This window comes from Acartia tonsa, chromosome 14 (assembly GCF_053477335.1).
Source record: "Acartia tonsa isolate MP-2025a chromosome 14, ASM5347733v1, whole genome shotgun sequence".
Taxonomy (NCBI): Eukaryota; Metazoa; Arthropoda; class Copepoda; order Calanoida; family Acartiidae; genus Acartia; species Acartia tonsa.
Genome location: NC_137273.1, coordinates 283,557 through 310,762, shown reverse-complemented (window position 1 = coordinate 310,762; position 27,206 = coordinate 283,557). Strand labels below are relative to the sequence as shown.

The following is a 27,206-nucleotide window of genomic DNA, read 5'->3' as shown; positions in this document are numbered from 1 at the left end:
TGTTTATTATAATTGGAGAACTACATCAATATAGCGTTCATTGGCTTATGATCCCTGTACATACATTAATCTTAATCTGAGTAAATCATGTTAAACTTTTTAATTGGTACCAAACTAAAAAAAATCCTACTGGTACCCAAAGTTTTATAAATACAAATACATTCTTCAAAACTTTGGGTATTTCCCAAATTTTTTTTTGCAGTTCAAACATTTCAACCAATAATTTAATGGTACTTATTATAAATTTTGATTGGTGGGTTTAAACTATCAGTGTACAAATTATGTAACCATTGATTCTAATCTAGAGAAAGGGGTAAGATTGTTTATTATCATCATTGTATATAATTAGAATTCTAATCTTAGTAAAGCTGATTTAACGTTTTAATTAGTACCAAACTAAAAAGGACTGTAAATCCTACTGGTACCCAAAGTTTTATAAATACAAATACATTCTTCAAAACTTTGGGTATTTCTCATAATTTTTTTATTTTGCAGTTTAAATATTTCAACCAATAATTTAATGGTACTTATTATAAATTTTGATTGGTTGGTTCAAACTAGCAGTGTCTAAATTATTCAACCATTCTATTTAATCTAGAAAAAGGGGTAATTTTGTTTATTATCATCATTGTATATTATTAGAATTCTAATCTCAGTAAAGCTGATTTAACTTTTAATTGGTGGCAAACTAAATAATTCTGCATGAAACCAGAATATTTATTTCAACTGCAAAAAGAACTGTCAGATCTAAAGGGATAAGACAATGAACGATAAATTGATGTACATCCCCAATGATGAAACACAAAATTATCCCTTCTATGGGTTTCAATTAGTGGATGAATCGTTTAGACACTCAACTGAATGAATTTATCAATCAAAATTCAATAAATGTCCCCAAAGTTGTTGAGCCAACGAATTAAGAAAACTTTATTATAAAACTTTGGGGACTAGTGTAATAAATAGCCCAATGTTCTTCCTTCCTGAAATAAATCTGCGATAAACCAGAATATTTATTTCAACTGCAAATAGAACTGTCCAGGATCTAAAGGGATAAGACAATGAACGATAAATTGATGTACATCCCCAATGATGAAACACAAAATTACCCCTTCTATAGATTAAAATTAGTGGATGAATCGTTTAGACGATTCATCAACCAATCAATCAAAATTCAATAAATGTCCCCAAAGTTGTTAAGCCAACGATTAAGAAAACATTATTATAAAACTTTGGGGACTAGTGTAATATATAGCCCCTGAAATAATTCTACAATAAACCAGAATATTTATTTTAACTGTAAGGGATCGTAAGGGATAAGACAATAGACAAAAAAATTAATTACATCTCTTAATATGATAAACAAAATTACCCAATGCATTGTTTGTATTATAATTATTGAGTAAAAGATTTAGACACTGCTAGTTTAAACCAACCAATCACAAGATTTAAGCTACGAAAGTAAATAAAACGTTGGGTACCAGTATAATTTACAGTCCAATGTCCCCTCCCCTCTCTGGTATGTTAGAAAGTCAAAATTTTCTTTGACTAGGTATTTATTTTTGTTTCTGTTAAAATATTTGATAAATATTTTTTTTAAAATAAATAGAATATTTTATCTTTGTACTTTTATTATTTTATCAGGGATCATAAAGGATAAGACAATATGGAGATAAATTGGTGTGCATCCTCAAAGATGACAGGAAAAATTACCTCATTAATAGATTAAAATTATTCGTTGAAAAGTTTGGACACTTCTAGTTTGCAACTAACCAATAAAAATTCAATAAAAGAACCCAAAGTTTATTAGCTAACAAATTAGACAATGTCGTTAAAAATTTCGGGTATCAGTATAATTTACAGTTGAATATATTTCCAACCCTACATTTTATACAAGGTTTTTTTAGAGATTTCACCGTAAATTTTAATTAAAATGTTTGAATGGATTATTTCTATGATGTCATTATTATTTTATAAGAAAATTATTATTTTAGTTTAATAATTAGAAATAGACAAGATAGACAAACAGACAGACAAACAGGAAGATAATAAGACAGACAGACAGACAGATAGATAGACAGACTTACAAACAGACAGACAAACAGACAGAAAGACAGTCAGAAAAACAGACAGAAAAAAACAGACAGACAGAAAGACAGATATACAGACAGACAGAAAAACAGATATACAGACAGACATATAGACAGACAGACTTACAAACAGACGGACAGAGAAACAGACAAACAAGCAGACAGACAAACAGACAGGCAAAAAAACAGATAGACAAACAGAGAGACAAACAGACAGACAGACAAATAGACTGACAAACAGACGGACAAACAGACAGACAAACAGACAGACATACATACAGCCAAACGGACAGAAAGACAAACTGACAGAAAAACAAACAGACAGACAAGATCTTAAAGATTCTTGATCCATTCCATATTTGTGAACTCTGCAAACAGATAGACATACAAATAAACAAACATACAGACAGACAGGTCATCCTGGTACTTTCAGGTAAAACTTTGGGTACCTTTGAGCTTCTTGGTCCTCTTTTATTTCTTCTTTCCATTCCAGATCTGTGAACTCTACTTTACCACTCTAGAAATTATGACAAATTATTTGGAGGGATTCTAAGGGATACGACAATTTACGATATTTTGATAATATACCCCTATTATGATGTACAAAATACCCCTTCAGTAGATTTAAATTATTGGTGAAAAGATTGTACACTACTTGTTTCCAACTAAAAGGGGTAGTTGCACGAAATGCACTTTTATTGGCCAATAATTTGAATACACACAAGGATCAATCATCGTAGGGTAACTTGTATCACTTATTTATCGTCCGTTGTCTTATCCCTTAAGATCCTTGAAAAATTTAAGATTACTGAGCTGGATCTTTAAATCATTTTAGTGGTGAGCCAGATTGGGATGAGCCAACTTTCCACCAATGAGAGCACAGCATTTTATGAAATGCCGCGCTGTGATTGGCTGAAATTCTACTCACCCCGATCTGGCTCACCACTAAAATGATTTAAAGATCCGGCTCTGGTAATTAATGTATTTTTAACCAAGTTATTCGTTTTGCCACCAAACTGTTTGATACTTTGGTTAAATATTAATTCTAAACTGTAGTGTCCAAATTTTTCATCCATTAATTTTAATACACAAAAGGGTCAATCATTATGGGGTATTTTGTATCACTTATTTATCATCCGTTGTCTTATCCCTTAAGATCAATTGAATAAAATATATTTAGGATTACTGTTCTTAACCTGACCTAAAGTAATAAAAAAAACTTTTTCCCCCCCGGCCTGCTAATTTTCAAATTATGTAAAATAAATAATTGGGGGTTTTAGTGCTCATCAGGAACTTTGAGGGGGAAACGCCCAGGGATCTTATGGGATAAGACAATGGTCGATAAATTGATGTACATCCATAATGATGATAGACAAAATTTCCACTTTTGTAGATTACAATTGTAGGTTGAAACCAGCTCATACCAATAACGAAATTAATTCGGAAGAAAATCACGAAACCTATACGTGTTTTTCAGCTGTCGTTGGGGGGCAACACATCGTAAAATTGACGACCTCTCCATTTGCCCCCCAAATATTATTTCAGATTTATTTTGCTTGTTGGTTATACCTTATTCCTGGGTTGAAACTTATAAACACTCAACTTAATGAATCAAAATTCAATAAATGTCCCCAACGCATAAAAAATGTTATTTTTCTATAAAAAAAAATCATCCTTGTTTATAATAAGAAAAGGAAAAAAAATTAATTCAAGAAAAAAAAATTATTTTGCTAAAGAAAGTTTTTTTTTTATATTTGGTTATTTTTTTAGGAGTTAAAAAGAATCAGAACAAAAAGTTTTCTTGGATATATTTTAGTTTTATTTTATCAGGAAGGAAGGGGCCACTGGACTTAAAATTACACTGGTACCCAAATTTTCATCAACATGTTATCTTATTCGTAATATTAATGAAAATTTATTATTTGGTGTTAAACTTTGCACCAATAACTTTTGTCTGTCTGTTTGTATGTATGTTTTTCTGTCTGTTTGTTTGTCTGTCTGTTTGTTTTTCTGTTGTGTCTGTTTGTCTGTATTTGTGTTTGTATTTGTGTTTGTCTGTCTTTCTGTCTTTTTTGAGACACTGTATTAGTGGCTGACTGTTGATTTGTCTATTTGTCTATTTGTTTGTCTGTTTGTGTTTCTGTTTTCTGTCTGTTTGTTTGTATGTTTGTCTGTCTGTTTGTTTGTCTATTTATCTATCTGTTTGCCTGTCTGTTTGTCTGTCTTTTGTCTGTTTGTCTGTCTTCTGTCTGTTTGTCTGTCTTCTGTCTGTTTGTCTGTCTTCTGTCTGTTTGTCTGTCTTCTGTCTGTTTGCCTATTTGTATGTCTGTTTGTCTGTCTGTTTATCTGTGTGTCTGTCTGTCTGTTTGTCTTTCTTTCAATACCTGATTATTTTTGAGACACTGTATTGGTGGCTGACTGTTGATCCGACGTTTGGCAAACAACCTGCTGCACGCCCAGGCCTGCTTTACCTTCAAAATATGAATCGGTCAATAAATAAGGACAGTTATTCATCGCATCGTATTATGGACAGATTTCCGCGGATATTAAAATGAAAAATTATAAGATTGAGACCAGATAGCCCCGAGGGCAACACTCCGTCATAACTAATGGTGCTAAAATGGTTCCTATGGCTGCTATGTCGGGCGCGCTACATAAATAACTAAAGTAGGGAATGCTGGCTTGGCCCAAAACAGGCGCAACTTAATACGCATACTTAGGACTTCCAGACTAAGGTCATGCAATTTAAAGGTTGGTCGTCTGAATGTTGTTTAATCATATACATAACCATGCACATCATTAAGCAAGATTTGGTTTCATAGATTAAGATTACATGTTGAAACGTTTGACACTCAACTTAAAGAACCAACCAATTAAAAAGCATAAATGTCCCCAAACTAACGAATGAAAAAAAACATTATTATAAAACTTTTGGGAATACTGTAATAAACAGCCCAAATGAATGAACTAATCAAAAATCAAGCAAAGTCTCCAAAGTTGTTAAACTAACAAATGAAAAAAATATTATTATAAAACTTTGAGGACTGATTCTTACCTCTTTAAGATTACAGATACTGTTAATAACTTGACTGCTGAGTATTTCATGAATCTAAACAAATAAATATAGTTTATATCAATTATTTTAAATTTTTTTAACAGAAAATGAAAAAAATACCTTTCTTATGGGAATAAATGTATTAACTTTAACAAATACTAGCGATTTCTCTTAGGAGGGTGGTGGTACCCTCCCCCCTAATAGCTATAATCCTTTCCAGGACCTATGAGAATCCACACTGTAAAGAAGAACCATATCGGTTCAGTGGTTATCAAGATCCTTTGTTACACACACACACACACAGACAGACACAGATCATGTTACTTTTATTACAAAAGTATTTAAACTCAGGGATCAAAAGGGATAAGACAATAGCTAATAAATTTTTAGTACATCCCCTGTGGTGTTGCATAAAATTACTACTTCTGTAGATTAAAATTACTGGTTGAAAAGTTTGAACACTATTATTTTGTAATTAACCAATTAATACTCAAAATAAGTGTCCAAAGTTTTTGATCCAACGAATAAGAAAAACGTGGTTTTCAAACTTTGGGGTACCAGTGTAATATACATTCAAATTATAGATATTAGATAATGCCAAAAATTATGATTTTATAACAGTTCACTTATAATGAATTAATTGAAAGAATTCTAATTTTATAACCTAAAAGGTTAATAATCCTTTATTCTCTCTCCCAATGGATGTATAATATAAGTGGATATTATGAAAGGGGATAAATTGTCATGAATTTAGCTTGCTAACAAGGAACTTGTTTATTGGCCAGTTCGTTCATTCAGTAGGAGGGGAGGGGATGAGGTAAAGGGTGTGAAAGGGGATGCAAATTTCGATTTATTAGAGAACATGAAAATCTGATGTAACATCCAAGTAATAAAATATCAATTACTCTCTCTATTAATAAAACAAGGAAAACAACATTATCAAATTGTAGCAAAAGTTTTTGAAAAAAAAATTTAATTTGACGTTTTGTATTGATCTTAAAACGTATAAGGGCAGGGGTAAAGGGGTGTTTATCCCCCCCCCCTGGCCCCCTCAAACTTTAAAACACATAAAATTTTAACCCCTCAAACTTTGAAACTCCTAATTTATCCCCTAGATATTCAAAATACATTAGATTACCCCCCTTAAACCTTTGAAACCTCTCATTTTACACCCCCATCAAAATAAAAAGCTTGGACGTCCCTGTCTTAAGGGATAAAAAAAGCATCAACAATGGTAGGAAACAAAATTATTGGTTGAAAAGTTTATACACTGCCAAATAAAAGTAGAAAAAGTTTGCAAGCCAACGAATGATAATAATTATTCGTCGCATTTTATTATAGACAGCTTACCGCGGATATTAAAATGAAAAATTATAACCAGTTTAATCACCCCGAGGGGCCTAAGTTCTGGGCTAGCAAAACTGGTATTAATCTGAATGATTTTTATTTTAATATTCGTGGAAAATTGTCTATAATACGATGCAATACATGATTTTTCAGTATGGCTGAGAACCGGTTCTAATCCAGCGGATATTAATCGGGTTCGAAGCCATACTGTAAAACGAATAAACGGTAGGGGGACTAAGTGTTTTTTAAAAAATCAGCCATGTGACGTCATAAAATTTTTAGGATTTTTTTCCCAATTCTCCTCTCATCTCGCTTATTTTTATGACATCACATGGCTGATTTTTGAGACACTTTGTCTTCCTAATACGAAAGCTTATAGAGATGACACAATAAAAACTGTCCCGAATTTGTATTAATTTTGAGGAACACGACTCCAGTTACGTCATATTTTTCTTTCCCGAAAAAGGGAAGGGGGAAAGAAAAAAAAGGGAAGGGGGGAAGAAAAAAGAGATGGGAGAAAAAGGGGTTTTCCCCATCTATTTTGAAGAGATTTTCTTCCCCCCTTCCCTTTTTCGGGAAAGAAAAATATGACGTCACTGGAGTCGTGTTCCTCAAAATTAATACAAATTCGGGACAGTTTTTATTGTGTCATAGAGATGCAACTAATCTACATTGATTAAGTTAATTGGCTTTTATTGTTATATATCTATTTTTTTCTACTTCAATTAATTGGTTAAAAGCATTTATCTATTTTTAATAGCTTTCTGAAAGGATTTGGTCGAGTTGGACAATATGTAGATTTTGCGGTGTTATTTAATCAACATATCCTTATATAAAAGCAACAGGATGTTTGTCTGTCTGTGTGTAGATTAAGATCTCGCTAACCAATGAACCGATATGGTTCTCCTTTACAGTGTAGCGTCTAATAGGTCCTGGACATATTTTTATATTTCAAATGAGAAAAATATTTCCAGTATGGCTTCGAAACCGATTAATATCCGGTGGATTAGAAACGGTTCTCAGTCATACTGAAAAACCAGTTCAAATATAAAAATTTACGATAAAAAACTGGTTTTAATCCTATAATTGTACATTTTTATATCCGCGGAAAACTGTTTATATTACGATGCGAGAAATAACTATTATATTTGAAATAAGAAACGCATTTATTAACAGGTTTCTATTAAAAGCAAATTCTGAAAAAAATGGAATAATAAAATTTGAAATATTTTTTTTTGTAAGGTTTAATTATTACTAGCGGCTTCGCTGTAAGAATCATTAAAAGACTTCTTTCAAATTAAAATATGTATTAACAGAGAACAGGACCTAGGATCTTAAGGGATAAGACAATGGAGATGAATTTATTTACAACCCCAATGATGTTTAACAAAATTTCTCCTTAACCCAATTAAAATTCATTAAAAGTACTAAAAAAATTTCAAGCCAATGAATATAATAAAGTGGTTATAAAACTTTGGGTACTAGTGTAATTTACGGTCCTCCATTTCTAAAACAGACAAAACATTTACCAAAAATTAAAGTTCTGCCATTAAAGGGGATATTGTACTGTAAATACAATGGTGCCCAAACTTTCATTTGTTAGCTTAAAACTTTGGGTACTTTTATAAAATTCTAAAATCTAATGTCCAAACTTTTCAACTAATAAGTTTAATCAACAATAGATGTGATTTGTGTTTAATCATCGTCAATATGGGGAAGTATATAATTTAATTTATTGTCTTATCCCTTAAGATCCCTGATTTTAGCGAATTACTTGTAACAGTATGTAATCTAACTAGCGGCTTCGCCCCTAGCCTCTAGGGGCTTTGCCCCAAGAGGTATAATTACATCTTCTATTACCTACCCAGCTGACAATGCGAATGGATCGCAAATTTTCGTAAATAACTGGCGAATTCGCACAATTCGTAAAAATTCATAAAAATTCATAAAAATTCGTAAAAATTTGTAAAAAATTGTAAAAAATTGTAAAAATTTGTAAAAATTTGTAAAAATCTATAAAAAATTCTTTTAAAAAAAAATTAGGGGGGGGATTTTTTTTATTTTTGTGGGGGGTTGGGGGTGTCCCATCCCCCAAGAAAATAGCTTAAAACCACCACAGGACCAATAGGTATATACCCTGAAGAGTAGAATCCGATCGGTTCAGTGGTTACCGAGATCTTAAGGGACAGACGGACAGACAGACAGAAGGACGGACGGACGGACAGACATCAAGCTACTTTGTATTATAGATATCATCATATTATCTCAAAATCATATAATTTATAAAAAAATATTTGCTATTTTTCTTTGAAGTAATTTGAATGCTAAACATAAATTGATGTGCATCCCCAATGATGTTACACAAAATTACCTCTTCTGTATATTATAATAAGTGGTTGACACGTTTGGCTACTCAACTTAATAAAACAACCATACAAAATAAAAGTCACAAAAACTTTGGGGACTGGTGTAATAAACAGCACAATGTCCCCTCCCTCCCTGGAATTTTTACCCCAATGATGATAGACAAAATTACCTGTTCCTGCGGATCCTTGTTTGGAATGTCTGGATGTTGATACACATCCCCAGCTTTTCCGCGGACAACCTGACTTTTTAGCGACCTTAATATAGAGATAATCCATATAATAAAGTAACAGGATGTCTGTCTGTCTGTCTGTTTGTACCCAAAGATCTCACTAGCTACTGAACCTTAATATAGAGATATAATCCTTATAATAAAGTAACAGGATGTATATGTATCTGACTGTGTATACCAAATGACCTCGCTAACTGTTACCACTGAGCCCCAATGTTAATACACAAAATTACCCTTTCTGTGGGTATCAATTAGTGGTTGGACACTGAACTGAATAAACTAACCGATCAAAATTCAATAAAAGTCCCCAAGGTTGATAAGCCAACGAATAAGAAAACGTTACTATAAATCTTTGGGGACTAGTGAAATAAACAACCCCTCGTTTCCTGTTTAAAGATCACACCTTATATAAAATATTTGTTAAAAATCAAATTTGTAGTTATTTAATTCAAATATTTTGTATAATTCCTAAGATTTTAAACTAAGATTTAACAAAAAATGAATATTTTAGAAAAATATTTCTCAAAAGTTGATGATATTAAAGCAGGAAGTCTATCTATCTATTTTTATATCTATCTATCTATCTATCTATCTATCCATCTATCTATGTATCTATTTACCTATTTATCAATATGCAATGTATCTAACCCGCGACCGAGGAATTGATTGGTTCGAATCTCGGCTTAACAATGCGTCACAACTAAAGACGTTAATAATGGTTCCTACTACTACTATGTCAGGTGCACGACATAAATAGATAGAGTATGGGGAATGCATTGGCCAATAAACAGGCACAACTTATTACCATGCATAGAACTTTTCAAACAAAGGTCGTGCAATCAAAAGGTTGATTGTCTGTCTATCTATCTATCTATCTATCTATCTATCTATCTATCTATCTATCTATCTATCTATCTATCTATCTATCTATCTATCTATCTATCTATCTATCTATCTATCTATCTATCTATCTATCTATCTATCTATCTATCTATCTATCTATCTATCTATCTATCTATCTATCTATCTATCTATCTATCTATCTATCTATCTATCTATCTATCTATCTATCTATCTATCTATCTATCTATCTATCTATCTATCTATCTATCTATCTATCTATCTATCTATCTATCTATCTATCTATCTATCTATCTATCTATCTATCTATCTATCAATCAATCTATCTATCTATCTATCTATCTGTCTATCTGTCTATCTGTATACCTCCTACGGCCAGAGTAGATGGCAGGATGCAGCTCGTCTATCCTGATACAAATCAATAGAAATTAACATTAAAAAATATATAAAATATTTAATTTATATATGTAAGACAAGTATGTGAACATCCATTTATAGCAAAGCACAAAATTTAATAACAAAGGAATAATCCCCAGAAAAAGAATTAAAATATAAAAGGTTGGGGTTAAAGTTATTTTTTTCCAATAATGATAAAAATGCATCTTTTAAGTAATATTTTTTCCCAATTTTTATATATTCCTTTTTTCCTAAAACTATAATAAACTAAATAAGATGAATAAATACCAATAATTTGATGCATTTTCTTAATTAATGTTATACCATTTTTTTTAAAGAAGTTACTCTTTAATTAATAATGTTCGTTTGTCAGAAACGTTCTATGGTTGATATCAGGGATCTAAAGGGATAAGACAATGGCTGATAAATTGATGTACATCCCCAATGATGATACATAAAATTACCCAGTTGTAGATTAGAATTAGTAGTTAAAACGTTTAAACACTCAATTAACTGAATCAACCAATCAAAATTCAACTAGTGTAATAAACAGCCCATTGTTCCCTCACTCTTGGGGTTGATAATATAAGATAGAAGTCTGAAGTTTTTATTGAAGATTAATCTAACCAATAAGCTGTCATTTCTGTCTGTCAGTCTATTCGTAATGCTATGTGTAAATAACAAAATATTTTTTTTTAGTGTAATTGGATTTCTCAGCTTCTGTGTAAGATAAACAACTAAAAGTTACTCTATAGTGTAAAATTTTTATTGTATAAATATAGATAACTGAATATTTTTGTGAAGATTCCTCTGACTATTAAGCATACTGTGTACTGTAAAAGTGCATATGTTCGTCTGTATGTCTATTTGCTTGCATTTCATTTTTTTAATAAGTCTTCGATTCGCCAATTATGGATATTGTCATCCTTGTTGTTTAATCATTCATTCTATTGGATATGTTATACGTGGATATATTAGATTTTTGTATTTAATTCACTATCCAAAGCAATACATCTAATGAGTTTGTTCTTTTAGACCTTATAGTGGCGGTCATACAGACGGACATCCTATTCATTGTGAAACCTTCTGTTGGGGGCAAAATAACACAGGGTGGGAGGGGACATTGGGCTGTTTATTACACTAGTCCTCTAAGTTTTATAGCAAAGTTTTCTTATTCGTTAGATTAACAACTTTGGGGACTTATATTGAATTTAATTGTTTGGTTCACTAAGTCGAGTGTCCAAACGTTTCAACCATAAAATGTAATCTACAGAAGGGGTAATATTGTGTATAATCATCGGGGACATACAACAATTTATCGGCCATTGTCTTATTTAGGCAAAATAAGAACTTACTCTTGGTGCATATCATGGAGAGAACTCAAACTTTTGACTCTGGATACGGAATCTCTTCGCACACCTGGCGGCCTAAAAAAGAACTAAAATTAAGTATACATAGACTCAACAAGGATGCCTAAATCCATAATGTTTTTTTTTAGTTCTGACACTCTACAAGTGTTACTGTTTGTTTCAGAGCTCTGCTTTTATGGATTTGGCATCCTTGTTATAGGACTATTTGATAAAAGCTTTGAGAATAAATGTAATTGTTTGTTGATAACAATTATATTTTAAAAAACTGGAAAATTTTCTATTTATTGGAAAGGGCAGAGGGGCTAGAAAAAAAAAGCTTAAACCCAACCCAAGACTTAAATACAAAAATTAAATTGCCTAAAACCATCACAGGACCCATGTGAAGTTGACTTAAAATATAAGAACCCAATTGGTCCATTTATAATTTTAACAATAATCCCATTAATAGTTCAAACCTTCCCAGGACCCAAGAGAATCTGCACTGTAAAGAAGAAACATATCAGTTCAGCCGTTAAAGCGATCATGTATTGCAAAGAGATCCTGTTACTTTTATATATGGATATGTACTAATGAAATTTAATGTCTCTCATAGCTAAACCATTGAATGTTAGATCCTTTACTTGCATGTCTTTTGTAATAGTTGAAAATTTAAAGTTTCTGTTTAGTAAAAGTTGTCACAAATATAGGTATTAAATAATCTCTACCTGTATTCCATCCTGGCACTGTAATCACTAGTACTTTCCATCCAAAGAGAACCTTCAGTACACACAGACAGACATCCTGTACTTTTATATAAGGTTATGTACTACATATACCCAAAAAGTACAAAGTACCCAAAGTATGAATCCTATCTGTACTCCATACTAGCACTGTAATCACTAGTTCCGTCCATCGAAAGAGATCCATTAGTCAGACAGACAACCTGTACTTTTATATAAGGTTATGTACTACATATACCCAAAAAGTACAAAGTACCCAAAGTATGAATCCTATCTGTACTCCATACTAGCACTGTAATCACTAGTTCCGTCCATCGAAAGAGATCCATTAGTCAGACAGACAACCTGTACTTTTATATAAGGTTATGTACTTCATGTACCCAAAAAGTACAAAGTACCCAAAGTATGAATCCTATCTGTACTCCATACTAGCACTCTAATCACTAGTTCTATCAATCCAAAGAGATACTTTGGTACACACACAGACAGACAGAGATCCTGTTACTTTTATATATGGATATGTAATAATCAAATTTAATGTCTCTCATAGCTTAACCATAGAATGTTATATAGATGAAAATTGGAAGTTTCTTTGTAGTAAAAGTTGTCACAAATATAGGTATTAAATACTCCTACCTGTATTCCATACTAGCACTGTAATCACTAGTCCTGTCCATCAAAGAATCCTTTGGTACACACATACAGACAGAGATCCTGTTACTTTTATATAAGGATATGTACTACATATACCCAAAAAGTACAAAGTACCCAAAGTATTAATCCTACCTGTACTCCATACTAGCACTGTAATCACTAGTTCTGTCCATCCAAAGAGATCCTTTGCTACACACAGACAGACAAAGATCCTGTTACTTTTATATAAGGATATGTACTACATGTACCCAAAAAGTACAAAGTACCCAAAGTATGAATCCTACCTGTATTCCATACTGGCACTGTAATCACTAGTTCTGTCCATCCAAAGAGATCCATTAGTACACACACAGACAGACATCTTATTACTTTTATATAAGGATATGTACTAATGAAATTTAATGTCTCTCATAGATCGACCATAGAATGATAGATCCTTTACTTGTATGCCTTTTGTAATAGTTGAAAATTGGAAGTTTCAGTGTAATAAAAGTTGTCACAAATATAGGTATTAAATAATCTCTACCTGTATTCCATACTAGCACTATAATCACAAGTTTGGTCCATCCTAGAGATCCTTTACTACACACAGACAGAGATCCTGTTATTTTTAAATATGGATATGTACATGAAATTTAATGTCTCTCATAGCTCAACCATTGAATGATAGATCCTTTACTTGTATGTTGCCAGTTCGAACCCACCTTAAATGGGGGGATCTTTTGTAATAGTTGAAAATTGGAAGTTTCCATTAGTAAAAGTTGTCACAAATATAGGTATTAAATACTTCTACCTGTATTCCATACTGGCACTGTAATCACTAGTTCTGTCCATCAAAGAGATCCTTCAGTACATACTCGGAGAGAGCTTGTTACTTTTATATAATGATATGTACTTCATGTACCCAAAAAGTACAAAGTACCCAAAGTATGAATCCTACCTGTACTTCATACTAGCACTATAATCACTAGTACTGTCCATCCAAAGAGATCCATTGGTACGCACAGACAGACAGAGTTCCTGTTACTTTTATATAAGGATATGTACTAATAAATTCCAATGTCTCTCATAGCTCAACCATATAATATAATATACTTTACTTGTATGTCGTCATTTCGAACCCAACTTGTAATAGTTGAAAATTTGAAGTTTCTGTTTAGTAAAAGTTGTCACAAATATAGGTATTAAATACTTCTACCTGTATTCCATACTGGTACTGTAATCACTAGTTTGGTCCATCCAAAGAGAACCTTCAGTACACACAGACAGACAAAGATCCTGTTACTTTTATATATGGATATGTACTAATGAAATTTAATGTCTCTCATAACTTAATCATAGAAAGTAAGATCCTTTACTTATATGTCTTTGTAATAGTTGAAAATTGGTAGTTTCTGTTTATTAAAAGTTGTCGCAAATATAGGTATTAAATAATCCTACCTGTATTCCATACTAGCACTGTAATCTCTAGTCCTGTCCATCAAAGAGATCCTTCAGTACATACTCAAATGGAGCTTGTTACTTTTATATAATGATATGTACTACATGTACCCAAAAAGTACAAAGTACCCAAAGTACGACTCCCACCTGTATTCCATACTGGCACTGTAATCTCTAGTTCTGTTCATCAAAGAGATCCTTTGCTACACACAGATAGACAGAGATCCTGTTACTTTTATATAAGGAAATTTACTAATGAAATTTGGTTTCCATCAAAGCTCAAACATAGAATGTTAGATCATTTACTTGTATGTCTTTTGTAATAGTTGAAAATTGAAAGTTTCCATGTAGTAAAAGTTGTCGCAAATATAGGTATTAAATAATGATACTTGTATTCCATACTGGCACTGTAATCACTAGTCCTGTCCATCCAGGAGATCCTTCCGTATACACAGACAGACATCTTATTACTTTTATATAAGGATAAGTATTAATGAAATTTAATGTCTCTCATAGCTAAACCATTGAATGTTAGATCCTTTACTTGTATGTCTTTTGTAATAGTTGAAAATTGGTAGTTTCAGTGTAGTAACAGTTGTCACAAATATAGGTATTAAATAATCCCACCTGTATTCCATACTGGCACTGTAATCACTAGTTCTATCTATTCAAAGAGATCTTTTGCTACACACACAGACAAACAGAGATCCTGTTACTTTTATATAAGGATATGTACTACATGTACCTAAAAAGTACAAAGTACCCAAAGTATGAATCCTATCTGTACTCCATACTAGCCCGTGTAATCACTAGTTTCCATCCAAAGAGATCCATTAGTACACACAGACAGACATCCTGTTACTTTTATATAAGAATATGTACTACATGTACCCAAAAAGTACAAACTACCCAAAGTATGAATCTCACCTGTACTCCATACTGGCACTGTAATCACTAGTTCTGTCCATCCAAAGTGCTGCTCTGTACCCTCTGAAAATGGATATAATAGAACATACGTGGATATTATATTATGACAGGGGGAAAAATAGGTTGATAACATGGTCATCAATTATTGGTCAGTTTGTGCATTAAGCAGAAGGAAAAGGAAGGGGTAAAGGGGATGGATGAGGGGTAATCATTATTTTAGCCAGCTACAAGTTTTACTTTATTAGTACATGATACTATCGTGTAAGATCTAAGTATAATAATAAAACCATTCCTGAAGAAATCAAAAGGTTCTCTCTTTATTTTGAAAATGAAGTGAAAATAAAGTAGTTTTTTGTTTGCATAACTCCTACAGAAGCCAAATATGAACCATACTCACCCATCCTAAAGTTATAAACAAACAATCTGTAATATGCTCCCTTAATTTATTTTTTTTTTCAAGGGGGGTCAGAGCCTAACAGGGACTTTGAGAGAAACTGCAAACTTAATCAAAGTCACGATTATTAAGTTTGTTAACATTTTTAAAATCATAATAAAGTTTAAAAATTTTTTTTCTGTCATATAGCGGTTGTACACCTAGACTAAATAGTAAAAAAATAGCCTAAAACAATCCAAGACCTAGGGATAAATGCGAAGCTTTCCTAAAATGGAGAACTTAATAAACATTACAACTATATTTATTAGGATGTAAAGTCTTTTATAACAATTATCTTAAGAAATATATAACAAAAATGTAAATATTTTTATATAAAATGATTATATGTATTTAAAATAATATATTTAATGTTGATTATGTAAATAATCTTTCCTCTCCTAAAACTTTTAGAATATTTTTTTGTGTTGTAAAAATATCCTAATATCATTTCTAATTTGAATTTGTCCTTCCGTACGTCCGTCTGTAACTGTTAGATCTTTCATTAATTTAGATTTGTTACAATTTTCCTATCGATTTCAAACTTTGTATGATGATTAATTCCTTTAACAGTTAGTTACGATCTAGGAAGCGTAGCAATTCTATTATCGTTACCAGAAAGTTCGTACGTCCATTCCTAAAAATCCTAAAAATGAAAGTACATACTACATATATCCTTATCGGTATTTATGCAATTTTGCAAAAAAAATTATGTTCAATTTTGTTTAGACTTACAATAAATGTTCTGTTTAAGTTCAGCAACAAATTATTTTATTATTCATAATACAATACATTACATGATTTTTCAGTATGTCTTAGAAACAATTTTAATCCAGCCTATATAAACCGGTTTTGTAACCATGATTGTTTTGTGCTTCACTTTTTATGGATGCTGTCATCCTTGTTTTTTTTTCATGGAATTGACATATCAATCAAAGTATATTTGTTGTTGAAGATGTTATTCTGTGTTAATCAAATACACACTATATCAGGGATCTTAAGGGATAAGACAATGGAGGATAAATTTATAAACATCCCCAATGATGATAAACAAAACTATCCCTTTTCTAGATAAAAAAAATAGTTCGGAACCAATAAATCAAAATTCATAATTCACGAATAAGATAACGTGCATATAATACTTTGGGGACCAGTGCAATTTACAGTCCAATGTCCCCTCCCTCCCTGAATAATTGGTGCATAAACCTTCCATAGAATTTTGCTCTACTACCAAAAGTACAATTTTTATTTTATAGTTTTTATACATACTAATGGCTTCACCCCAAGTCAGAAAGAAAAAGAATTCTTTTTTTTTGCAGGGGGGTGGGGGGGCGAGGCATATTTTTCTTTTTTTGAGGGGATCTGGGGTGTACCAACCAACAAGAAAATATTTTAAAACCTTTACAGGACCAGTAGGTATATTCCCTGAAGATTAGAGCCCCATCGGTTCAGTGGTTACTGAGATCTTAAGCTTCAGACAGACAGATTTCGTACTTTGTATTATAGATGATAAATATTTACCTCAAAAAACAGAATAAAAAGAAAATAATAGAATCTCAAATATAGCGAATCTACTCTATAGTTCCGTCAGAATACTACGTTGTGTTTTCAAGATAGAGGGCTAAATTTTTAGAAAAGATTCCTGTTGCTAAAAGTATTGGGCATCCAGTTTATAATTTTCTTGGTCCGTCAGTCTGTCGGTAATGCTCTGACAGTCGTATACATATTTTTGTTGAAATACCTTTGTTTCAAGTATGGCTTCGAAACCGATTAATATCCGCTGGATAAGATACGGTTCTTAGTCATACTGAATAACAATGTATATAACTGTATTACAGACAATTTTCCACGAATAATATAATAAAAATCATAAAATTAAAACCAGGTTTGTTAGCCCCACGGGGTCTGACAAAACTGTTTTCAGTCTTATTATTTTTCATTTTAATATCCGCGGAAAGATGTTTATAATACAATGCGATAAATATAATAACTTCAATATTTTAAAGTACAGAAGAATTTTTTTTAATTGAACATTTTAATAATTATAAATGTGATATAAAAAATGATAAAATCAGATTTTTTTAATTAAAAAAGATTAATATTCTTTATTAATCGTAAATAAAAAATATTCTCCAACCCCTCTCTGTCGTTTGAATTTTTTTTTAGGGGGGGGAGAGAGAAAAAAATTCCATGAATCTTAAGGGATAAGACAATGAACGATAAATTAACACACCTGCCTAATAATGATGATCAACAATACCCCTTCTGTAGATTTAAATCATTGGTTAAAAAGTTTGGACAAAATAAATTTGAACCAAACAATCAAAATTCAATGAAAGTTTTTAAGCTAACGAATAAGCATGATTGAAAACTGTATGTAAAGCTTACCTAAAATTAAGAAACTAATCAGTTCAGTGAGATCTTAAGATTCAGACCAAAAAACCTTATCCTCTATAATACAAAGTAGCTTGATGTCTGTCCGTCTGTCCGTCTGTCCGTCCATCTGTCTGTCCGTCCGTCTGTCTGAAGCTTAAGATCTCGGTAACCACAGAACCAATCGGATTCTACACTACAGGGAATATATCTACTGGTCCTGTGGTGGTTTTAGGCTATTTTCTTGGGGGGGTGGGACACCCCCAACCCCCCTAAAAACAAATTTTTTTTTTGTAGAAGATTTCCTTGGTCTTTTTTTTTACGAATTTCACCTTAACTTTTTTTTGATCACCTCTTAGGGCACAGCCCCTAGAGGCTAGGGGCGAAGCCGTTTTTTGTCTGTATTGAAGGATCTCACTAACCGCTGAACTGATTTAGTTCTCCTTTTCATGGAATCTTCAAATATATCCCAGGTTGGTTTTGAGCTATTTTATTTCCGGATTTATGCCTTCGGATGGTTTTAGGCCAGGGGGGGGGATTATTTCATAATAGTTTATAATATCATACAGGGAAGGAGGGGATATTGAACTTTAAATTGCACTGGTACCCAAAGTTTTATAACCACGTCATCTTATTCTATTCGTTGGGTATTTATCTTCATTATTGATTGGGTATCCAAATACAGAAGGTGTAATTTTGTTTGACATCATTGGGGATGTATATTAATGTATCTTCCACTGTCTTATCCTTTAAGATCCCTGGTTATATTAGCAGGATTAAAGCGATAAGACAATAGCCAATTTTTAATGTATAATCCCTTATTTTGTAATTGTCAAATGTTGGGGTAGTTGGGGCGTAAATTAATTTTTTCATCATTGTCATTTCCATCGCTGTATTAATTAAATTATGAACAAGGATGACAACATCCATAATTCATTTATATTACTACTCACGTAGATTACAATCATTGTTGGAAAAGTTTAGACAATAAAGATTTAATAAGCGTTTCCAAAGTTTTAAAGGTTAGAGTAAAAGTGTCTGACTCAGATTATGACGTAAAAAAAATAGCCAATGAGAGGCCACTATAAATTTTACCATTGATCAATTACAGCGTATACCGGCCTCTCATTGGCCAATTTTTTTACGTCATAATTTAATTGGGTTAATACCCTACATTTGTTATAATATTCGTTTGTTTAAAAGTCTGATTTATTGACCTTTGCTGTTTTATGGGTGTTGTCATCCATGTTTACGAGGAAAACCATTAAAGTGGTAATTATAGAAGATGATAAAAAAGTAACTGGTACCCAAAGTTTATATCCACATTAGCGTAAAACTTTGGGTACTTTTACTTAATTTTATGGATGTTGTCATCCTTGTTTACGTGGAAACCATTATAGTGGTAATTATAGAAGATAATAAAAAAAGTACACTGGTACCCAAAGTTTATATCCACGATGGCGTAAAACTTTGGGTACTTTTATTTAATTATATGGATGTTGTCATCCTTGTTTACGAGGAAAACCATTAATGTGGTAATTATAGAAGATAATAAAAAAAGTATACTGGTACCCAAAGTTTATATCCACGTTGGCGTAAAACTTTGGGTACTTTTATTCAATTTTATGGATGTTGTCATCCTTGTTTATGAGAAAAACCATTAGAGTGGTAATTATAGAAGATGATAAAAAAGTAACTGGTACCCAAAGTTTTTAACCACGTTGGCTCAAAACTTTGGGTACTTTTATTCAATTTTATGGATGTTGTCATCCTTGTTACGAGGAAAACCATTAATGTGGTAATTATAGAAGATAATAAAAAAAGTACACTGGTATCCAAAGTTTTTATCCACCTGGGCTCAAACTTTGGGTACTTTTATTTAATTATATGGATGATGTCATCCTTGTTTACGAGGAAAACCATTAAAGTGGTAATTATAGAAGATAATAAAAAAAGAGATAAGTTTTCTTAGAAACAATTGTTCAGCATTATAATTGATATATATCAGATGCGCGCCCCTAGAGGCTTCTATGGGACACTTTTGGATATAGGGGGAGGAGGCTTAGACGACAAAAAAGTAAAATTAAAAAAAAAAAAGTAATTTTTTTTTTTGAGGGGGGGGATTTATCTTGTTAGAGTAGAAGTTTTCCCCCAATATTTACGAATCTTCACTGAAAAGGAGAACCATATAGTTCCAGCAGTTCGCGAGATCTTTTGAGACACACACACACACACTTACAGACATCCTGTTACTTTTATATAAGATTTAATTTGTGAATACTTGACCATAATTAAAAGAAACAGGAAAAATATTATGTTCCATAATATCTATAATTATCACTTGAGAAAATAGTTAAAAACCTTCTCTGGACCTATGAGTAGCTCAATAAAGAACCATATCGGTTCCTAAGCTATAAACACACGGACATTCTGTTACTATTATATAATATTTAATTTGTGAATACTTGATCATGATTTAATGAAAAAGGAAAAATATTATGTTCTATAATATCTAAAACCATAAAAATATTAAACATTAGTAACTTCGCCCCTAGTATCTAGAGGATTAAAATATAGCCTAAAACCATCCCGGGACCAATGTGAAGCATCTCTAAAATGGAGAACTCAATCGTTTCAGTAGTTATTGAAATCTTAAGCCTTAGAAAGAAAACCCATTCTACTTTATTTACAGGGTACACAAAATTTCTACAAAACGCATACATCTACAGGGATGAGAGAATTGACAATAAATTGATACATATCCCCAATGATGAAATATATTATTATTATGATTATCAAAATTACCCCTTCTGTAGATTAAAATAATAAATTAAAATGTTCGGAATCAAACCAACTTATATCTAATGAAAAAATAAAAATTTGGGCCTAAGTCTGACTTAAAACTTTGGGTCCCAGTGTAATTTACAGTCCAATGTCCTGCCCGCCCCCCATACAAAAAGAAAAATGGCATTTTTAAAGCAACTTGACTTTAAACTAGCATTTGATATTCTTTTTAATATAAATTTTTTTTTAACCCATTAGTGACGAACCGGCTTTTAACGCCCGGTTCCAGAAAATGCCAAAAAAAACTGGTTTTCAGTTTCAGGATTGAATCATGCTCGCATGAGCCTACCCTTTACTGCGCTGTTTTTCAATTCCCCCCAGAGAGAAGCGTTTCTATCTATTAGGTCGGCCACAATCTTTCATCGAAAATGGGTGAACCAAAAAAAACAAGGTGATTTAAAATACCCCTTCTAACTTTTTTGTTTATGAAGTAAAGTTAGTGATTTTTTCGTGAAATTTAAAGTTTATTGGCAACTACATTCATTTGTGAAATCGTTTTATTCAAATTATTATTTTTTATATGATTTTTTTTATCGTTTAATTATGTTCTATATAACTCCGGTTCGGCGTGAGTAAAAATACCCGAAAGTTTTATTGCCCGGCTCGGCGTGAGTAAAAATACCCGGTTTTAACTTTTCAACCATTAGATATATTAGATATTTTTTATCATTTATTATTCTCTTCAAATGTAAAAATTTCTTTATTTCCCAATGATAAATATAATTGATAGATAGATAAATAAAAGGATCAATAGATAGATAGATAGATAGACTGATATATAGGGATAAGACAATGGCCTATAAATTTATGTAGATTCCCAATGATAATCAACAATTGTTAGATAGATAAATAAAAGGATGGATGGATAGATAGATAGACTGATATATAGGGATAAGACAATGGCCGATAAATTTATGTAGATTCCCAATGATAATCAACAATTGTTAGATAGATAAATAAAAGGATGGATGGACAGATAGATAGATATATCTTGGTTTAGACTTTATTACATAAATATTTTTAAGGGGTGGGGGGGGGGGATATGTTTTTTTCTCTCAAAAAAAACAATACTATTTTAAATTTTGATTATCTTGTCATAGCCCTACAGGATGGGGGCATAACACATGAAAATTCAATTATTATTACTTGTAAATATGATGGTTTTAGGCCATTTTCATTATCTTGTCATCGCCTTCAGGATGGGGGCGTAACTAACCAGTATTCTATGTAAATTTGATGGTTTCAGGCCATTTTGCTTATCTTGACATTTCCCCACAGGATGGGGGCGTAACTAACCAGTATTCTATGCAAATTTGATGGTTTTAGGCCATTTTTGTTATCTTGATATTACTGTATTATTCTATTCTTTTGTTTGTGATATTTTTAAAATACTTTAGGCAAAAGATATGTAATAAGTCTTTTCTAGTCTTTCCTTTATCAATAAAAATTATATTTTATTATATATATGTCAATTACTGATACTACTAGAATAGTTGCTACTCTATAATTCACTTTGGACGTTCAAAAATTACATTATCAATATCCCTCCCATTATTATCAATACAAATATTAGCAAAAGTTTTAAAACTTTCTCGAAATGGGCTTTTTTAACCGAAAACGGCGGCACCTATAGCCAAAATCTTAAATGTGATATAAATTGTTTTGTATGTTAGTTGTAGCTCTATCAATTACATGAGGTTATGTAGCTTTCAATTACGGATCGTATCAAAGTTCTAAAAAGTGTTCATCTCACTTTAGGCGTTCAAAAATTACATTTTTAACTTTTTGGGCCAAAAAACCGGGTATTTAGGTCGCAAACGGGCTTTAATGCCGGGGGAAAGCACCAAAAAACGCCAAAAATGGTTATTAATGCCAAAAGGTTTTTTTACTCGCGCCGAACCGGGTTTTATTGCAACTTTCCTGTGCACGCCACTAGAGCAAAACAAAAAAATTGAAATTCCGTTTTTACCATTATAAAGCTTCCCTGAGATTTTCAGCTCGATCGGTCCATAAAAGTGGCGCTCGGCACTAATGGGTTAAACGAAGCCACAATAGATTTGGAAGAATTTTTGGAAGATATAAACTCCCAGGGCTGATTTTGATAATCATATTTAGGGGGTAGGGGATTTTTAATTTCCCCTTTATCCCTGCTCATTTAATAAAATATTAGAGATAAATAAATCTTCCCTTTATTAGGACTAAAAAATGGTCCAAAAGGCATTAAAAATTAATAATTAAAAAAAAATTTATCCCAAAAACGTTTTAATTAAAAAAAAACACTTCATACTCAATTTTTATACTGTAATATGCATAGCACCAAGCCTTAATGAGGAGGAACACATCACTTATTTTAAAAAAGAAAATATTTAGTAATTGTTTAATTTTTTACTTTTATAGGAAGTTTGGGATTGGCTTGACAGATAATAGCATAAAACCTGCCTACAACTTTTTCATCTGGAATAATTGACTTTTGCAACTGATAATTATTAGGGGAGAATAAAGGGTTATAGATTTTTTTCAGAAGTAAATTGTTTCATTTTCCTACCGTTTTAGTGATCTTTAACTACCACTTTAGTAGACGATAAATTGGTATAAATCCCTTATCATGAAAAAACTAACTACAGATTAAAATTGTTAGTTGATGCACTACCACTTTGAAACCTACCAAAATAACGATTTATTAAAAGTACCCAAAGTTTCTAAGCCAACAAATAGGATTACGTTGTTAGAAAAACGTTGGGTACTAGTGTAAATTACAGTCCAATGTCTACTAGTAGTAGAACAATATTAATAGCAATTCAGTGATTTTAAGGGATGAGACAATGGATTATTAATTCTCACCTCTCCAACGTACAGACATTTTCTTATTCGTTGACTTATAAATCTTAGGGGCTTTTAATGGATTTTGATTAGTTGGTTTATTAAGATGAGTGTCCAAACTTTTCATCCACAAATTGTAATCTACAAAAGGGGTATTTTTTTGGTAATAACATTGGGTATGTACAACAATTTATTGGCCATTGTCTTATCCCTTTAGATTCCTGATTCTCACCCCACTCTTGTAGATCTTCAAAACGTACAGACGTGGGAGAAAAAGTAGCCAACGAATAGGATTACATTGATTTTAAGGGATAAGACAATGGATAATTAATTCTCACCTCACTCTAGTAGATCTCCAACGTACAGACGTGCACTGATTACTACTCTTTTTTTCCAGTGACACCTCCCCCTCTCTGCTCTTAGATCTTCCCCCACTCCCCTCCCTCCATTCCTTGCATCCCCCACTCCCCTCCCTCCATTCCTTGCTGGTACCCTCTCCCCCTCCTCCGTGTGCCCCCACTCCCCCTCCTCCATATGCCCCCACTCCCCCTCCCCCGCAGCTACCCACTCCCCCATCTCCGTAATCCCCCTCCTCCGACGTCTCCTCTCTGAAGATAACCTGTTGCTCTGATGAGAGAAGGATTTATTCAATATCGCCAATAATATTAGTAGCTAAGCTAAAGGGAGGGGACTTTGGCTGTTTGATACTAATGTTTTCTTATTCATTGGCTTATCAACTTTGGGGACTTTTATTGAATTTTTATTAGTTGGTTCATAAAATTGAGTTTCCAAACGTGTCAACAACTAATTGTAATTAAAAAAACGGGGTAATTTTATGTATTATCATTGGAGATGTATCGTCCATTGTCTTATCCCTTAAGATCTTTTTCATTTTCTAGTCGTAAGTTTGTCCGTATTAGTAACTTAATAAAATTGGGCTTTTTAAAACTCCCCTAAATTATATTTTACCACAATAAAGATGTTAAAAAAGGGATTGTTAGAAAAAGTAGGGGGAAAATGCCTTTGTCCTAACTTGAGTGCAACTTATTGTCATGTACAGTTAAGACTTTTAGAAAAAGGTTGGTTATTAGCAGGAATCCTAAGGAATAAGACAATTATATAGATGAAAATAATTGGTGAATTTGTTTGAACACTGCTAGTATGTACCTAACAATCTAGACAGGATATTAGTCCCCAAAGTTTTTAATCCAACAAATTAGAAAATGTATTGATAAAACTTTGAGTACTAGTATTATTTACAGTTGATTTTTTTTAGCTGAAATTTGTCTTTTAGTTTCCTAAAACTTGATACTTTTACTTATCAAATAAGTTTTGCTAATATAATCGTTCCTGCTAATTTTCTTTATAAAATACTAGAATCTACATTCCCAGAGGCCTCTGGGGGCACTTAAAGTGTTGGGGGTCGAAATTGACCCCCACATATTCTAATTTAGTTTAAAACAGAAAAAAGTCAATTTTCCACCGTATTTTTGTTTTGAGGGAGGGTGGTACCAAAATAGTCAAAAACTAATTCAGGAACTATAATATCAGAAACATATAATTTCAGCAGTTAGGGAAATCCTTTTGGACAGACGGACATCCTGTTACGTTATTTTGTTCTTGCTTTTTTTCATAAAATATTTTTGGTGATATTGTATGTTTTCCTTGAGAGAGATTATTGACGGAGAAATCTGGTATTGGCTCCGACAAATTTGACTCTAATACTCCCTGAACCACAGTGCAATTTTAGAGGATTTTTTAAAAGGGGGAAAATATGTATCGTATCTTATTGAATCTTTTTTTTTGCGTTGGTCATTTCTTCAAAGTAAGATCATTTTTAGTTCTGGCATGGACTTTGACTGTTAATTACACAAGTACTTAAAGTTTTATAATCAATTTTATTATTTGTTAGCCCAATATTCGCAGGTCCTTTTGATAAATTTTGGCTAGTTCTTCCAATAGCTAGCAGTGTCCAAATGTTTTAACCAATATTTTCTTTTATGAAGAAAGGAAGTTATTTTGTTTATCATCATTGGGTATGTAATTTTATTTATTGCCCAATGTCATTTCCCTTAAGATACCAGAGTTTTACATTAATTTCTAAGAAAATTAGTTTGTCTGTAGAAATTTCACTGTGCCTCCGAAATTTGAGGTGTAGAATGTTCCACTGTGGTTGTTGTTGTGGATGTAGAGGTGGGTGTTGATGTTGTTCGCATACTACCTCCTTGGATACCAAAAAATTATATATTATTATCACATACATCTTATTGCACAATGGTAAATGAGTAGAATGATGCGCAGGTTTCCTTAAAATGCCACAATAATTTAGTCAATCACTTATTAGAAGCACGTGTTTCCTATAAATGCCCTGAGATAGGTTTTTGAAAGATGAATGCCGCGTTTCTTGCTTGATTAATTGACTAAACAGAGTATACTACTATTTATTTAATTATTTCGCTTTTGTTGTTTACGGTCTTTATAGAAGGAAAACAAATTATCTTCAATCCATTTTTGCTGCATATTAATTAATGCATCTTTTTAGAGATGTGTTAGACATTGTACTATTGGCTAAAATAACAATTTTAAAATTTTGAATTCTTAAGTTGTATACTCTGTTGAAATTCTATCGTCTTTGTTCAATCAATCAATGTCTAAAAAATGCCGAAAAATGCGGCATTCATTTTTCTAAAACCCACCTCTGTTGGTCATGGAGGAGGTGTTGATGTTGTTCGCATACTACCTCCATAGATACCAAAAATTACATATTAAAACATAATTGTCACATATCTATTTAAAACCAGGAAATTGAAATGTACATTTGCTAAATATGTGGCAATAATTTAGTCATTTACTTATTAGAAACGCAAGTTACCTAAAAATGCCGCAATCAAACTTGTGTTTCCTATAAATGCCCCATTAGTCATGGAGGAAGTATTGACGTTATCCGCATACTTGACACTACCTCCTTAGATCCCAAATATTACATATTCAACCATAATTGTCACATATATCTAATTTGCAAATATAAAACCCGGAAATAAAAGTGCAGGTTTCCTAAATATGCCACGATAATTTAGTTCATCACTTATTATAAGCACACATTTCCTAGAAGTGCCACAGTAATTTAATCTGGATATGGACATTGTCTGAATACTAACCCTTTCAAAAAATTACTTTTTAGAACATGATTGTAACAAATATCTATTTTGCCTTATTTGAAAACTGGAAGACAGCATTTGTGGTTCGCAATCTTTCTTGAAGGAAGACAACCCTAACACGCAAGAATT

At 32.1% G+C, this 27,206-nt stretch overlaps 1 protein-coding gene across 1 annotated transcript in view; it reads right to left on the bottom strand.

Moving 5' to 3' along the window:
* The window catches only part of LOC145306345 (uncharacterized), a 36,178-nt gene extending 10,192 nt beyond the window's left edge, over positions 1–25,986 (bottom strand). The window contains exons 1-9 of the mRNA XM_080148433.1: positions 25,977–25,986; positions 24,258–24,546; positions 15,453–15,515; positions 11,698–11,769; positions 10,313–10,354; positions 9,026–9,110; positions 5,143–5,196; positions 4,472–4,558; positions 2,537–2,604 (exon numbers count right to left, since the gene is read on the bottom strand). Coding sequence (XP_080004559.1) covers positions 2,537–2,604; positions 4,472–4,558; positions 5,143–5,196; positions 9,026–9,110; positions 10,313–10,354; positions 11,698–11,769; positions 15,453–15,515; positions 24,258–24,546; positions 25,977–25,986 — 770 coding nt within the window. The remainder of the gene's footprint in view (positions 1–2,536; positions 2,605–4,471; positions 4,559–5,142; positions 5,197–9,025; positions 9,111–10,312; positions 10,355–11,697; positions 11,770–15,452; positions 15,516–24,257; positions 24,547–25,976) is intronic.
* Between the last annotated feature and the right edge of the window lie 1,220 nt (positions 25,987–27,206).